This window comes from Lampris incognitus, chromosome 9 (genome assembly GCF_029633865.1).
Source record: "Lampris incognitus isolate fLamInc1 chromosome 9, fLamInc1.hap2, whole genome shotgun sequence".
NCBI classification, from domain to species: Eukaryota; Metazoa; Chordata; class Actinopteri; order Lampriformes; family Lampridae; genus Lampris; species Lampris incognitus.
Genome location: NC_079219.1, coordinates 2,630,657 through 2,648,587, shown reverse-complemented (window position 1 = coordinate 2,648,587; position 17,931 = coordinate 2,630,657). Strand labels below are relative to the sequence as shown.

Sequence of the window (17,931 nt, the reverse complement as noted above, 5' to 3'; positions counted from 1 at the left end):
AGGACACACACCCCTGCACCACAGACTGACACACAGACACACAGACACACAGACACACAGACCTCCTGCCAGCCTGCTGCACTGTCTATATGAGGACACACACCCCTGCACCACAGACTGACACACAGACACACAGACACACAGACACACAGACATCCTGCACTGCACTGTCTATATGAGGACACACACCCCTGCACCACAGACTGACACACAGACACACAGACACACAGACATCCTGCACTGCACTGTCTATATGAGGACACACACCCCTGCACCACAGACTGACACACAGACACACAGACACACAGACATCCTGCTGCACTGTCTATATGAGGACACACACCCCTGCACCACAGACTGACACACAGACACACAGACACACAGACATCCTGCTGCACTGTCTATATGAGGACACACACCCCTGCACCACAGACTGACACACAGACACACAGACACACAGACACACAGACACACAGACACACAGACATCCTGCTGCACTGTCTATAAGAGGACACACACCCCTGCACCACAGACTGACACACAGACACACAGACACACAGACATCCTGCTGCACTGTCTATAAGAGGACACACACCCCTGCACCACAGACTGACACACAGACACACAGACACACAGACATCCTGCACTGCACTGTCTATATGAGGACACACACCCCTGCACCACAGACTGACACACAGACACACAGACACACAGACACACAGACATCCTGCTGCACTGTCTATATGAGGACACACACCCCTGCACCACAGACTGACACACAGACACACAGACACACAGACACACAGACCTCCTGCCAGCCTGCTGCACTGTCTATATGAGGACACACACCCCTGCACCACAGACTGACACACAGACACACAGACACACAGACATCCTGCTGCACTGTCTATATGAGGACACACACCCCTGCACCACAGACTGACACACAGACACACAGACACACAGACACACAGACCTCCTGCCAGCCTGCTGCACTGTCTATAAGAGGACACACACCCCTGCACCACAGACTGACACACAGACACACAGACCTCCTGCCAGCCTGCTGCACTGTCTATATGAGGACACACAGACACACAGACACACAGACATCCTGCTGCACTGTCTATAAGAGGACACACACCCCTGCACCACAGACTGACACACAGACACACAGACACACAGACAGAGACACACAGAGAGACAGACACAGACAGACAGACAGACAGACAGACAGACAGACAGACAGACAGACAGACAGACAGACAGACAGACAGACAGATAGATAGATAGATAGATAGATAGATAGATAGATAGATAGATAGATAGATAGATAGATAGATAGATAGATAGATAGATAGATAGATAGATAGATAGATAGATAGATAGATAGACAGACACACACACAGAAAGTCAGACAGATAGACACAGACAGACAGATAGACACAGACAGATAGCTAGACAGACACAAACAGACAGACAGACAGACAGACACAGAGACAGACAGACAGACAGAAAGATAGACAGACAGACAGACAGACAGACAGACAGACAGACAGCGAGACAGACACAGACAGAGAGACAGACAGAAAGTCAGGCAGACAGGTAGACAAACAGTGAGACAGACAGACAGACAGACAGACAGACAGACAGACAGACAGACAGACAGACAGGTAGACAAACAGTGAGACAGACAGACAGACAGACATAGACAGAAAGACAGACAGTCAGACAGAGACACAGACAGATAGAAACAGTCAAGACAGACAGGCAGGCAGATAGACAGGCAGACAGAAACAGACAGACAGATTGAAAGACAGACAGGCAAACAGTCAGACAGACAGAAACAGACAGTCAGATAGACAGACAGACAGACACAGAGAGACAGAGAGACAGTCAGATTGACAGACAAAGAAACAGAGACAGTCAGATAGTCAGACAGATAGTCAGACAGATAGTCAGACAGATAGTCAGACAGATAGTCAGACAGATAGTCAGACAGACAGACAGACAGACAGACAGACAGACAGACAGACAGACAGGTAGACAAACAGTGAGACAGACAGACAGACAGACATAGACAGAAAGACAGACAGTCAGACAGAGACACAGACAGATAGAAACAGTCAAGACAGACAGGCAGGCAGATAGACAGGCAGACAGAAACAGACAGACAGATTGAAAGACAGACAGGCAAACAGTCAGACAGACAGAAACAGACAGTCAGATAGACAGACAGACAGACACAGAGAGACAGAGAGACAGTCAGATTGACAGACAAAGAAACAGAGACAGTCAGATAGTCAGACAGATAGTCAGACAGACAGACAGACAGACAGACAGACAGACAGACAGACAGACAGACAGTCTGTTGATTAAGGCTCTGTGCTTGAGGCCACAACATGCCTGACATTAAGTTAAGACGAAGCCCATGTTACTGGGTGGGTATGCAAGGCATGGGTGTAGCAACACCTCCCTGCCTCTGACATCCACCTAATGTGAGTTTCTTACCTCAGAAAAACAGGAAACACCCAGCAACAGAAGTCATGTGAGGTTTGCTGGCTGTTGGAAAGGGAATGACCAGCACCAAACACGGTTTTGTTCTAAATCCCCACAGCAGGGGAGCACTACGCATGTACTTGGTTTGATAACAAGAGACCCCTCGAATTTAAATGGCCCATTATCATTGTTTTTAATGAGCTTGGCCATGACACCGCCTCTCTGCAAAACAGACACGAAGAGCCCGTTTTTCACCATCTTGCTGAAGTGGAATATTTGCAGCGATAAAACAGAGATGGGAGCAAGGCTGCCCGTGCCTGATGCACACTGACTTGGGGGTGTAATTATTTTGTGTGATATTGCACTAAGGCTGAGATTGGGGGCGACTTGGAATCAAATGCATATGGTCATCAGGGGCTTTTTATTTGGCAGCAGCGACATGTGAAAAAAAAAGTGTTTTATGAGAGGTTGGACCAGATTCACACTGTGAGCCAGGCCTTTGCAGGCCGCTGCTGCCGTTCCAACATAGTATGTCTGATTTATCCACTCAGTGTTTCACTTTCACTCATCTAGTTTTGTATTCCTGTAATATCTACACATATTACTGTAATATCTACTCATATTACTTTAATATCTACTCATATTACTGTAATTATCTGCACATATTACTGTAATATCTACACATTATACTGTAATTATCTACACATATTACTTTAATATCTACTCATATTACTGTAATATCTACACATATTACTGTAATTATCTACTCAGATTACTTTAATATCTACTCATATTACTGTAATACCTACACATATTACTGTAATATCTACTCGAATTACTTTAATATCTACTCATATTACTGTAATTATCTGCACATATTACTGTAATATTTACACATATTAGTGTAATATCTACTCGAATTACTTTAATATCTACTCATATTACTGTAATTATCTGCACATATTACTGTAATATTTACACATATGAGTGTAATATCTACTCATATTACTGTAATTATCTACACATATTACTTTAATATCTACTCATATTACTGTAATGTCTACACATATTACTGTAATATCTACTCATATTACTTTAATATCTACTCTTATTACTGTAATATCTACACATATTACTGTAATAGCTACACGTTACTATAGTTATAATAATCTTATTTATAAAGCACCTTTCTAAAACAATGTTACAAAGTGCTTCACAAAAAAAAAGAAAAAGAAAAGAAGATAAAACCAGACAAGGCAGGAATAAGAGTAGGATCAAATAAGAGTAAAAATAAAAACAGTAAAAATAAAAACAAATATCAAACATTTGTAAAAGCTTTCATAAGTTTTAAGACGAGATTTGAAAGGAGCTTAAGACTTACTTTGTCTTGGCTCAGCAGGAAGAGCATTACTGTAATATCTACTCATATTACTATACTATCTACTCATATCACTGTACTATGTACTCAAATTACTGTAATATATACACATATTACTGTAATATCTACTCATATTACTGTAATATCTAGAGAAATTACTGTAATATCTACTCACATTACTGTAATATCTACACATATTACTGTAATATCTACTTATATTACTGGAATATCTACACACAGGGCACAATATACATAACAACTGACAACTATAGGAGGAGAAGGTCTGTAATCCATCAGGGAGGCAGGCAGTTGAGCAGCCATATGTCACATTACTAAGTCAAAATCTCGTTCACATCACTGTACTGATCTCTCTCTCTTACACACACACACACACACACACACACACACACACACACACACACACACACACACACACACAACGAGAACATTTTGAAAACATCTACTACTACTACTACTGCTACTACTACTACTACTACTACCACTACTGCTTCTACTACTACTACTGCTTCTAGTACTGCTTCTACTACTACTACTACTACTTCTACTACTTTTGGCTGCTCCCGTTAGGGGGCGCCACAGCGGATCATCTGTTTCCATCTCTTCCTGTCCTCTGCATCTTCCTCTGTCACACCAGCCACCTGCATGTCCTCCCTCACCACATCCATAAACCTCCTCTTTGGCCTTCCTCTTCTCCTCTTCCCTGGCAGCTCCATATTCAGCATCCTTCTCCCAGTATACCCAGCATCTCTCCTCCACACATGTCCAAACCATCTCAATCTTGTCTCTCTTGCTTTGTCTCCAAACCGTCCAACCTGAGCTGTCCCTCTAATATACTCGTTCCTAATCCTGTCCTTCTTCATCACTCCCCATGAAAATCTTACCATCTTCAACATTCTGATTTTGAACATTTTAGTAACATCTCATGTTATCAAAAGTGGGACCACACATCATCCAAAGCGTAGGTTTTCAAAGTTGTCGACTAATAATACAAGGTGTCTAATTCCAATTAATGGTTCATCTAGTGGTAGCTCTAAAGTTCTGCCCACTACTGGTCACTTCTACAAGACGCTTAAATGTGGTTTCATAGATATCGGATCACTGTCTACGAAAGACTTACTGATAAATGATCTGACTCTTGAACATGGTTATGTGAAACATGGCTGAAACCAAATGTTTTCCTTCCCCTAAATGAAGCTTCCCACCTGACTATACTTTGTCCATGTAGCTCGGGCAAATAAACAAGGTGGGGGTGTTGTCTTGATATATAAATCTATTTTCAATCTGATTTCTAGACTCGAATCTAAATTCCAATCTTATTCTAAGTCCATCTCCCTCAGCCACCAGTAGACTCGGCTCAGTCCAGATTGTGATACTCCACCGACCTCCTGGCTCTTACTCACCATTTCTTGAAGAATTTGGAGAACTGGTCTCAGGTCTTGTTACTCCTCTGATGAGATTCTAATTCTTGGTGATTTCAATATTCATATGAATAAGGGGCAGCACGGTGGTGCAGTGGTTAGCACGGTGGCCTCACAGCAAGAAGGTCCTGGGTTCGAGCCCCAGGGTAGTCCAACCTTGGGGGTCGTCCCAGGTCGTCCTCTGTGTGGAGTTTGCATGTTCTCCCTGTGTCTGCGTGGGTTTCCTCCCACAGTCCCAAAGACATGTAGGTCAGGTGACTCAGCTGTACTAAATTGTCCCTCGGTGTGTGTGTGTGTGTGTGTGTGTGTGTGGGGGGGGGGCTGTGATGGCCTCGCGGCCTGTCCAGGGTGTCTCCCCGCCTGCCGCCCAGTGACTGCTGAGATAGGCTCCAGCATCCCCGCGACCCGGAGAGCAGGATAAGCGGTTCGGATAATGGATGGCTGGCTCTGAATAAGGCTGCTGATCCTCTAAGTAAAGCCTTTCTGGCACTAGTTGATACTTTTGGATTTGCTCAGTTTGTTCAAGAGTCGACTCACTGCAGTGGTAACACCCTTGAGTTGGTTTTCTCTAAAGGGATAGCTGTTTCTGATTTGAATGTCTTGCCAACCACATCTGCTGTGTCTGATCATTTTGTCATTAAATCTGAAGCTTTATTGGCCTGTCCAGTTAATGCCGGCACAGACGTAATTGCCACTCACCACATTGGTCCCTCCACTGTAGCTGCATTTGGCCAGCAGCTGCCTGAAGTCTTGGCTCCTTTCACTGTAGAGACTGACTCTGTTGAAAATTGCATTAGTGCCCTCTCTAGTCTTCTCGATTCAGTTGCACCTCTCACTACCACAGCTAGGTGACTAAATAGGCCTACACTCTGGTTTAACATCAAGACACACGCTCTTAAGTGGGCCTGCAGGAGACTTGAACATAAATGGCGAAAATCAAAATTATCTATCTTGGCATGAGTGTTTATCGAAATACAAGTGTGCTTTAGCTGCTGTGAAAGGAGCACATCGCTCTCGCTTAATCAAACATTATTCCAGATTCCTCTTTGACACTGTAGCTAAATTTGTCTTTATGCACTCACGGCTCTCAGTAAGGACAATAACATTATCATCCTTCCAGCAGACAAAGGCAGATGCACTGTTGTATTAAACCAGACAGACTATCATGAGAAAGTTATGAAGTTACTTAGCGACATCAGTACTTGCGCCTGAAACGAGATCCAGGCAGCGGCTACAACAAAAGGGAGATAGTCTGAAGCTGTTAGAACAGGACAAGGCTACTGACAGAATTTTGTACCATAGATTACACCCAGGGGAAGCGACGCCTAGTCTGTATGGCTCACCTAAGATACATAAACAGGATGTGCCATTACAGCCCACAGAGAGGCAAGATTGAGATGGTTTGGACATGTGTGGAGGAGAGATGCTGGGTATACAGGGAGAAGGATGCTGAATATGGAGCTGCCAGGGAAGAGGAGAAGAAGAAGACCAAAGAGGAGGTTTATGGATGTGGTGAGGGAGGACATGCAGGTGGCTGGTGTGACAGAGGAAGATGCAGAGGACAGGAAGAGATGGAAACGGATGATCCACTGTGGCGCCCCCTAATGTGAGCAGCTGAAAGTAGTAGTAGTAGTAGTAGTAGTAGTAGTAGTAGTTAGTATGATTAACTCAGTGACCTATAGCATCTCTAAGGTTCTGGCACCTATTCTTAACCCGTTGGTAGGCAGTAATGAACATCACATTCAGAACACTACGGATGATGTGGATAAAGTGAGGGACATCATTATGGAGGAGGATGAAACAATGGTCTCTTATTATGTTACATCTCTCTTCACGTGCGTTCTTGTTGATGTAGCAGTGGAGCTAGTCCATATGAAATTACAAAACGACCCCACCCTTAGAAATAGGACCACCATTAACACTGACCAAGTGAGTCTGCTCCTGAAGCTGTGTCTTCAGTCCATGTACTTCATATACGGGGGGCAGTACTATAGGCAGAAGCATGGGTGTGCTATGGGTTCCCCAGTCTCACCTGTAGTAACCAACTTGTACATGGAGGCAGTGGAAAAGAGGCTCTGAGGACCTATCCAGGGACACCATCTAGCCATTGGTTTAGATTTGTGGACGACACCTGGGTTAAAATTAAATCTCAGGATGTACCACATTTCACTGACCACATTAACTCTGTGGACACCGGGGGTCCGCGGTGGTGTAGCGGTCTAAGCATCGGCTTTGTGTCGATGCAGTTGCCCACTGGGGACCGGGGTTCGCGCCCCGGTCTCGTCAGATCCGACTATGGCCGGACTCAATGAAGCAGCAATAATTGGAAATGCTGTCTTTGGGAGGGGACGGAGTTGGCTTGTGTTCGTCACATGAATGCGTCTCTGTGTGTGTGGGAAAAAGCAGTGGTTCGGCCTGGATTCACCTTGTCCCGAAAATGGCGAGGCGTCTCCTTCGAGACTACCGGCCGGAGAGACGCAGTTGGCAAACGCATGCAGTACGAGGGTGGGTGTTTGAACTAGAATAGGGAGCGATTGGCCACTAAATTGGGAGAAAAAGGGAAAAATCAGAAAAAAAGAAAAAAAAAACTCTGTGGACACCACATCAAGTTCACCAGGGAGGGGTGAAAGAATGACAGGTTAGCCTTCTTAGATTGTGAAGTTGGAGTTGGTGATGGGGGACATTTGATTGTTGATGTTTACCATAAACCAACACATACCGATCAGTACTTAAGGTTTGACTCTCATCATCCACTGGAGCACAAACTAGGAGTCATGCTGTACCACCGAGCTGACAACGTCCCCACCGACACAGCAGCTGGAGAAGGGGCGAAATCCCACATTAAACAGGCCCTGGTGGCTGCCCTGGTGGCCGCCCTGGTGGCCGCGTGGAATAAACCTCCGTTCTTGCAGTCCGCTCGACATTCATTAGACCACCCTTACCCGAGGGATAGTGGGTGTAGATCGGTGTAGTTTTCGGGGACTCGTCGTTCTCCAGCGACCCCTCTGGCCCACCCGGGCGCCTGCAGCCAAGCAACTGAAAGCATTCTCCCTACACCTCCTTTGCGGCCTGAAGGTGATGCAATCCATGCGAGGCTTCAGCATGTAAAATAGCGAGAGCAGCCGACACGAGTTTGAAGGAAGCTGGTGTAACGACCATCTCCTTCCTGTGGAAATGTGAGCCAGGGGAGTTATTCCAAAAGGGTTCCGGCCATATGCCATTGGGTTAATCGGGTGGGATAAGGGGAAAAATTAGAAATAAATTTATTAAAAAAAAATAACAGGCCCTGGTTAAGTGTGGTTATCCTAACTGGGTGTTTGTCAAAGCCAGGAAGATGCCCAAACAGTGCACCAGCCAATCAGACAGAGGAGAAGGACAACAGCTGTCTGTCTAAGCGTAAACCAGTGGCGATTACATATGTGGTGGGAGTGTTGGAACAGTTGAGATGCGTATTTTCCAAACATCGCATCTCTGTTGGTCCCCAACTGAGAGACCAACCCCAAAACATACTATGCCCAAATTTGGTCCACCCCAAAGACTGGGTCCTCTGGCACAAAAAGAGCAATATAGTATACGTTGTTAAGTGTTGGGAGAAGTGCCGTGACTTGAACATCGGGGAAACCAAAAAGATGCTGGCCAAGAGGATGGCACAACACAGGAGAGCTAACACGTCAGGCCAGGACTCCACAGTCTACACCATCTACAGGCCAGTGGCCACTCTTTCAGGGATGAGGATGTTCACATCCTAGATAGGGAGGAAGGCTGGTTTGAAAAGGGGGGCAAAGACACCATCTATGTGAAGAGGGGACGACCATCCCTGAACCGGAAGGGGGGGGGCTAAGAGTACGTTTGTCGCCATCTGTGATTGCAACCATTCCCAAATCCTCTGTGAGTAGTACACATTGCCATTGAAACTCTAGTTAATGCTCAAGGCAATCTGCATATGAAACCAATCACTGTTTTCAGTTGTTATGGCACTGTATTGTTTATAAGGGTGAGGACACATGCAGTAGGTTGAGACTGAAGAGGTCACTTAAATGAGTGATGAAACATTTCTCTCACAACAAGTGTTGTGTCTAGATGAACATATTCAACTTTCCTTGAAATAGCTAAATTTACTAAAAAGCAGCCATGTATAGCCCATGAGTTTCTAGACTTTTTCAGCAATAAGGTTGATAAGATCAAAAACAAAATTAGCTCTTCAACTCCAGCTACTCCTGTGGATCCTGTCTTACCGAATTCATATCTATACAATGAGTCAGTGATAGCCCCTGTTATTATAGCTTTTGGGACTATCTCTCTTGATACTTTGACTAAGTTCGTGTCAGCTTCTAAACCAACTACTTGCCTACTTGACCCTTTACCAGCAAAACTTTTTCAAGACCTCTGGCCTTTCTTGGGACCTACAATGCTCGACACTGTTAATTTATCTCTTACTACTGGCTTTGTTCCCAGCAGTTTTAAGACTGCTGTGGTCAAACCTCTACTTAAGAATCTGCACCTTGATCCAGGGTCTCTTAATAACTATCGACTAGTCTCTAGTCTTCCATTCTTTTCTAAAGTACTACAGAGAGTTGTGTATCAACAACTTTCAACTGATATAGAAGAAAACCATCTATATGAACTTTTTCAACTGGCTTTCAGGCCCTGTCACTCCACTGAAAATGCTCTGACCAGAGTGATGAACAATTTTCTACTAGCGATGGACTCTGATTCCCCCTCTGTGCTTCTACTACTGGACCTCAGTGCAGCCTTTGACACCACTGATCACTGTATACTATCAGACAGAAAATTGTAATTTTGGTGTCTCTGGCTTAGCTCTCTCTTGGCTTAAGTCCTACTTATCTGGAAGAGCGTGTTGTGTCTGCTATAATAATCTTCTTTTGGCTTGTTCCCTGTTTCCCAGGGGTCACCACAGTGGATTTGATAGTTTCCATCAGTACCCTGTGAGGGCACAGCACCGATGGTGGTCTTGTCAATCCACATAATGATTTGGCAAAATTTTACTTTAGATGCCCTTCCTGACACAACCACTAACCCTATGAATCATGGGACCCTATGTGTCTGCAATAATAATGTTACATCGCAATTCTCTGACGTTAAATATCGTGTACCTCAGGGCTCAGTTCTTGGCGCTCTACTTTTCTCTCTTTATATTTCACCTCTTGGCCAAATTATACACAGTCATGGAATAAATTTCCATTGATATGCAGATGATACTCAGCTGTATGTGCCTATAAGGGCTGATCATACTCAAATGACTAATTTAGAGCCGTGCTTGGCTGCTGTGAGAAACTGGGTGTCACTAAATTTCATGCTTTTAAATTCAGATAAAACTGAGATGCTGGTCATTGGCCCTGCTAGACACAGACACCAATTTGATCAAGTAACGATAACGATCGACAACTCTGTGGTTTCACAAAGTGTGGCAGCCAAAAATCTTGGTGTTACGCTTGATCCCAGCCTTTCCTTTGATAAGCACGTTAAAGAAATCACCAAGACGGCCTTTTTTCACTTACATAACATAGCTACAATTCGGTTGGCTAATGCAGAGACTCTAATAAATGCATTTGTTTCATCCAGACTTGATTACTGTAATGTTGTTTTCAAGTCTGCCATGTTAGGACAATAAGTCTTCAGATGGTTCAGAATGCTGCAGCTAGAATCCTAACAAACTAGGAAATTTGACCATATTACACCAATTCTTGCCTCCTTCATTGGCTTCCTATCCATGTTAGATCAGATTTTAAGGTGCTTCTGCTGACTTATAAAATCCTAAATGTGCTTGCCCCATCATATGTCTGAGCACCTTCAACCGTATATTCCATCTTGAGCTCTCCGCTCTCAAAATACCGGGCTCCTGTGTGTACCCACAATTAAAAAGAAGTCAGCTGGTGGCAGCAGGGCCTTTTCCTATCAGCCACATTCTTGTGGAATAACCTGCCTGTTGTCATCAGACAATCAGAGTCTGTTGAGTCCTTTAAATCCGAACTTAAAACTCATCTTTTCACTGTAACCTACAATTAGTTGCCTTTAAATTGAGTACCTTACAACCTGTACTGTATGGTGGGTCAGTCTCTGTCTCAATGAATTTTCCAAGCACTGTTCTACTGATGAGATTATATAGTGTATAGTTTATATAATACTGCAAACTATTCTCGTCTCTCACGTCTTTTCTCTCTGAATGATTTCATCTCCTTTCTCTTCTTCTGTGTTTGTGAAGGGTGTGATGTGAGTCTCCCCTGTGTGCATCTGTAGTCTGTCCTCCATTGCAGGCCTCCATGGTGACGGTGGTCATCACCTGGACACTGCTTGGCATCCCCCTCATTACATTCTTTTTATATATATCTTATAAATCCATATAATTGTTATCCTATTTCAATGTTACATCCTTCTCTCATGCCGACGTGTGACTAATTTTTTTCCTTGTCTCTTCTCCTGCATATGTGAATGGTGTGATGTGAGTCTCTCTTGTGTGTATGTGTAGTCTGTCCTTCTGTCAAGTCTACATGGTGATGGAGGTCGATGACTCATGTCCTAGGCTGTTCCGGTGGCATCTGGACACTGCTTGGCATCCTCCTCATCATATTTTTCATACATCTTATAATTCCATTATAATTCTGTTATCCTGATGGTAGAAGTGACGTGGTAGAAGTGGTTAGAAAGTTTAGGAATAAAAAAATCCACTGATGGTTATACTATTGATATGTCACTAATAAAAGAGGTAACTGTGTCCTCAAATCATTTACTTATATACGTAATAAATCTTTTCTAACGGGTATTTTTCCTGATAAAATGAAAATGACTAAGGTGGATCCAATCTATAAAAATGATGACAAACATATTGTATCAAATTATAGACCTGTGTCTTTGGTACCTCAATTTTCTAAAATACTTGAAAAATTATTTGTAAATAGACTTGACTTTATTGACAAATATGAGTTATTGAGGGACCATGAATACGGGTTTAGGAGCAATCAATCGATATCTTTAGCAGTGATGGATTTTGTAGAAAATACAGCAACAGCAGTAGATAAAAAACAAAACACTGTAGGTGTTTTTATTAATTTACGTAAAGCATTTGACACGATTGTTCCTTACTCAGAAATTGGAACGCTATGGTCTAAAAGGTGTCACACAATACCGGTTAAGAAGTTATTCAAATAATAGGTTTCAATATGTGAAAACTGAAAACACTGAACCACATTTAAGAGTAACCTGTGGTGTTCCACAAGGCTCAGTACTGGGACCTAAGTTGTTTATACTTTATATATATATACTAGAAGAACCCCGCTACAATGTAGCGGTTTGGTTATCCACCCGTCTAAATCTACCTCTTCTTCATCCTGCCAGCTAACCGCCTTCCCCCTGCCCCTAAGACCCCCCACACTCCAACTCCCTCCCCCCAAATGCTCAGAATCATCTGAAATGCCGAGAAACGTGGTTTTTAGCCATTTTTAGAAAATGCATATTTTGCATAATTATTATAATTATTTTAATGTTCTGCTATTTTTCTGGTCCTCTGTGGAACAATACCGACCACCTCCAAAAAAAATTAGGATCATAAGTGCATTTTTGCAAAAATGCATATTTTGCATAATGCTAAAACCTTTCTAAGTCCCAGAAAAAACATTTTATATAGGAGAAAAAATCAAAGATGCTCAGAATCATCTGAAATGCCGAGAAAAGTGGTTTTTAGCCATTTTTAGAAAATGCATATTTGCATATTTATGCATAATTATGCATAATTTTAATTTTCTGGGCTTTTTCCCTTACTCTCTGAGACGATACCTACCACCTCCAAAAAGAATTAGGGTCATAAATGCTTTAGTTTTCGGTCCCGCTATCTACACTAACACCACACACACACACATTACGAAAATATGGGAGTAGATTATATTTCTATGGTATCTAATAATTTGAAATTTGTTACGTTTGCTGATAATACAAATTTATTTTGTGCTGGGGAGACATGAAAGAATTGTTGACAACAGTAGAAAGGGAATTGAGACTGTTTAAAAAATGGTTTGATATTAATAAGTTCTTTTCTTTTTTCTTTTCTTCCAATCTTCCCAATTGTATCTGGCCAATTACCCCGCTCTTTTTTTTTTTTAGCCGTCCTGGTCACTGCTCCACCCCCTCTCTGCCAATCCGGGGGGCACCCCGACCGAACAGAGGAGGCGCTAGTGAAGCGACCAGGACAAATACCCACATCCGACTTCCCACCCACAGACACACGGCCCCTTGTGTCTGTAGGGATGCCCGACCAAACTGGAGGTAACACGGGGATTCGACCCAGCGATCCCATGTTGGTAGGCAACAGAATAGATTAATAAGTTATCACAAAATGAAGATGAAACAAAATTATTGGGATTGATTATATATCATAAACTCTGTTGGAAGCATATATTAAATGTAAATTATCTACATCTATTGCTGTTCTTTACAAAACAAGGGCTGTGCTGATAGTAAATATGTGTGTATATTGTGTTGTTCATTGATAAAGCCATATCTCTCATACTGTGTTGAGGCTTGGGGAAATGCTTATAAAACATATATAGACCCTATAATGAAACATCAGAAAAGAGCTATTAGAATAATAAATAAAGCTTGTTACCGTGAATCTACTAATCCCTTATTTCTATGCTCCTGCACCTTAAAATCCTTAGATATGGTGTATACTATAAAAACATTGGAAATACTTTATCGAGCGAGAAGTAAAAGCCTTCCTGTTTGTGTCCAACAACTTTTTAAACGGAGAGAAGGAAACCATCATTTAAGAGGGCTGTGTGTTTTTGAAACATGTAAAGTGAGAAGCAGTGTAAAATACAGATGTGTGTCAGTTTTGGTGGTCAAGCTATGGAGTGGTCTTCATGATGAGTTGAAATTGTGTAGCTCGCTGTTGAGTTTCAGAAAATCAGTAAAATGTAAAAAATTAAGGATAACAACTTAGTATAGATTACTTTTTCCTTTCTTTTGTATATCTGATATCCTAGGTTAACTTAAGGCTGTATAGGACAGGCAACAATAAGCCTTGGGCTTCAGCCTCTTCCTTTTTCGGTCATTGATTGATGGAGTTTTGTTGTGTGAAATGGACTGATGTAAACATGTACCGTGATGTTTGACCAAAATAAATCATTCATTCATTCATCCTCTTTCAACATTGCATTGTGTAAATTGTGTGAACACAACGTCATTGCACGTTGTCCATCTTGGGAGAGAGATCCCTCCTCTGTTGCTCTCTCTCTGAGGTTTCTGCCTATTTTTTCTCCTTGTTAAAGGTTTTTTTTAGGGAGTTGTTCCTTATCTGACGTGAGGGTCTAAGGACAGGATGTTGTGTTGCCGTAAAGCCCCCTGAGGCAAATCTGTAATTTGTGATAATGAGCTACACAAATATATACAAATGACATATGAATGACTATACAAATGACTATATATAGCTATACAAATGACTACACACACACACACACACACACACACGCGCGCACACCTCCATCCTATCCCACATCCACCTGAAAGAAGCAAGCCTAGTTGACATACTAAGTAATATCACATGTGACTGGGTTCAGCTTCCTTAAGGTAACATAGGATGCTAATTAGCTCCCGGGTAACCACCTGGCTAGCTTCATAGTGACCTTGGAGGACTGAGCTAACGGTGTTATGAAGAGTGTATTTACATTTCCCCCCTGCATTCTTCACCAACCCTCAGTGCTGGAATATCATAGAAATGTAACAGCGGCAACACTTCTGAGGTAAAACAGTCGATACTCAAACTCCGCTGCAGTCTCAAAGCCTGATCCCCGAACACGAGACACCAGATCACGTTACATTTATGTCATTTAGTGGACACTGCTTTCCAAACACATATACACTGAGTACATGCATTTTTAGATCAAAAGTATAAATCAAAGGGGCATCTGGGTAGCACAGCGGTCTATTCCATTGCCTTCCAACACGGGGATCACTGGTTTGAATCCCCGTGTTACCTCCGGCTTGGTCGGGCGTCCCTACAGACACAATTGGCCACGTCTGTGGGTGGGAAGCCGGATGTGGGTATGTGTCCTGGTTGCTGCACTACCGCCTCCTCTGGTCTGTCAGGGTGCCTGTTCAGGGGGGAGGGGGAACAGGGGGGAATAGCGTGATCCTCCCACGTGCTATGTCCCCCTGGTGAAACTCCTCACTGTCAGGTGAAAAGAAGCGGCTGGTGACTCCACATGTATGGGAGGAGGCATGTGGTAGTCTGCCACCCTCCCCGGATCAGCAGAGGGGGTGGAGCAGCGACCAGGATGGCTCAGAAGATTGGGGCAATTGGCCGGATACAATTGGGGAGGACACATACCCACATCCGGCTTCCCACCCACATATACAGCCAATTGTGTGTGTAGGGACGCCTAACCAAGCCGGAGGTAACACGGGGATTCGAACCAGTGATCCCCATGTTGGTAGGCAATGGAATAGACTGCTACGCTACCTGGACGCCTCCCAAGCCGTCCGTTTTAAAGAGCAAAGATGATGGGTGAGGGCGGGGACACGCGCCCAGGCTCAGAGGCAGTGAGGCATCATGAGAGAAGATGGGGGAAAATGCTTTGGGATTCCCGGCTCTACAGCCTACAACTGAAAACAAATTGTCTGACAATACACATGAAGAAAAGAAGAAAAGGAAGAATAGGAATAATAAAGTTGTGGAATGAGTCTCAGATACCCTAAAGTACAAAGCCTTCTGCAGCAGCAGTATAAATAATACAGCATACGCCTCTCTTTATGGGCTCTCCTCTGTGTCTCCGTAGTCCATTAGCAGCACTTGCATGTATTCTCCACCATGCTGCTGTTTGAGCGATCGCTTCGTGAATGCTGTCCTTCAAAATTTACCAGACAACTGAGGCTTGAATGATGTACACATATAGTGAAACTGCAATGGATCGTGGTCCGGGAATTTGATCCTCTGAGATCCTGTGTAACCTCACTGGAAAGGGGTTAGAAAGGATCTCTGAGGCAGTTTTAAAACTTCTGGGTCACGTTTGTTGGAAAGGAGAACTTTATTTGCTCAACAGCGAAGACCAGCCGAGCTCTCCCTATTACACCGATGGCCCTTCAGCTCCTACACACCCACCCACCCACACACACACACAGCGGAGGTCATCACAGGCCAGCCCCTGGCTTTAAACACATAAACAGGACTGATATTGAACACAACGGGATCATACAGGTCATCTGTGCACCTGTCCATCAAATTCTGTCCATCAGTGTGGACACCTTGACTCGTCTTTCCCACCACTGACCTTGGACGATGAGGTAGACGTAGGCGATGCGGGGCATGTTATTGGCCTGGAAGGTGCAGGTGTACGGCCCCTCGTCAGCCACCTGCACCTTGTCTATCTGGATGGAAAAGTCGCTGCTGTTACTGTTGACCAGTGACACACGCTTGTCCAGAGACCACTTGTCTGTCCCCGTGAACAAGATGTTGGAACGGTTCAACCAGGCCTTGTGGGTCACCTCTTCATCGATCTTACACCTGTCCAAAGAGAAGAAGACAGGCATACGTGAGAGATCTGGGTTTGTTTTTTCTTCACTAGGTGTTAACGTGGTGAGAGCGTCAACAAAGGTGTTGAATCTAAGGCGCCCCCTGTGTCCGCCACACCACACACACAATACCGTGAATGACAGAAAGAGTAGGTAGTTGAGAGGAAATTGAGACTTTTACTTGAAGCTTCCGAAAAGTTTAATAAATGCAGTGGCAGCTGGTGCTGAAAGTTTTTTTTAGGGGGGGGGGCAGCACAATTTAGCTTGGTGCGGCACACCTGACAGCTGCTTTAATGTCCACACAGTCCCAGAGTTATTAACAAGGACGATGTAGTCTATAGATTTTATCAGGGTTGGTATACGGTGGATGATTGACAGGCGAGACGAGGCGCGGTGGTGGGTGTGAACATGATTGACAGCCACGAGAATCGTCCAATCACATTAGATCAAAAAACATTAAAACAACACCAATTCACTGCCAATAAAAGTGGGAGTGTCTGGGGGACACAGAACTGCGCCCCCTGGGAAACCTGAAGAAACCAATCAGACAGCAGCCTCAGGTCACCTGCTCGCCACAAGTCTGAGGGCTTACGTAAGGTATGGTTTGGCCGGCGCCCCTCACCCAGGAAGTATATGTATTCAGACAGGAAGTATATGTATTCAGACAGGAAGTATATGTATTCAGACAGGAAGCATATATATTCAGACAGGAAGTATATGTATTCAGACAGGAAGTATATGTATTGAGACAGGAAGTATATGTATTCAGACAGGAAGTATATGTATTCAGACAGGAAGTATATGTATTCAGACAGAAACCAACCAAACACCATTTGAACTAGTATGTAATGCTGCTGACAGGCGCTCACAGACTGAAAAACACTTTTATTTCATCATTATTTGCATTATACAACTAAATTATATCTAACATGTTTAAGTAGATTTTCCTCTCGTGATGTTTGAAGGGGGTGGTGCCCCAGCTCCCTCTACTGGCCAGCCTCCACTGAATAAACGTGTGAACGCTAGGTATGGCATGTCTTCACTGTTGTGTATCGCTTCAACATCACAGAAATATACGCAAGTTGCTCAGACTGG

The 17,931-nt window shown here is 43.7% G+C and overlaps 1 protein-coding gene across 1 annotated transcript in view; it reads right to left on the bottom strand.

Annotated features, from left to right (window-relative positions):
• Window positions 1-17,931, bottom strand: part of iglon5 (IgLON family member 5) — a 70,836-nt gene that overhangs the window by 30,132 nt on the left and 22,773 nt on the right. The window contains exon 3 of the mRNA XM_056286075.1: window positions 16,596-16,828. Within this exon, the coding sequence (XP_056142050.1) occupies window positions 16,596-16,828 (233 nt within the window). The remainder of the gene's footprint in view (window positions 1-16,595; window positions 16,829-17,931) is intronic.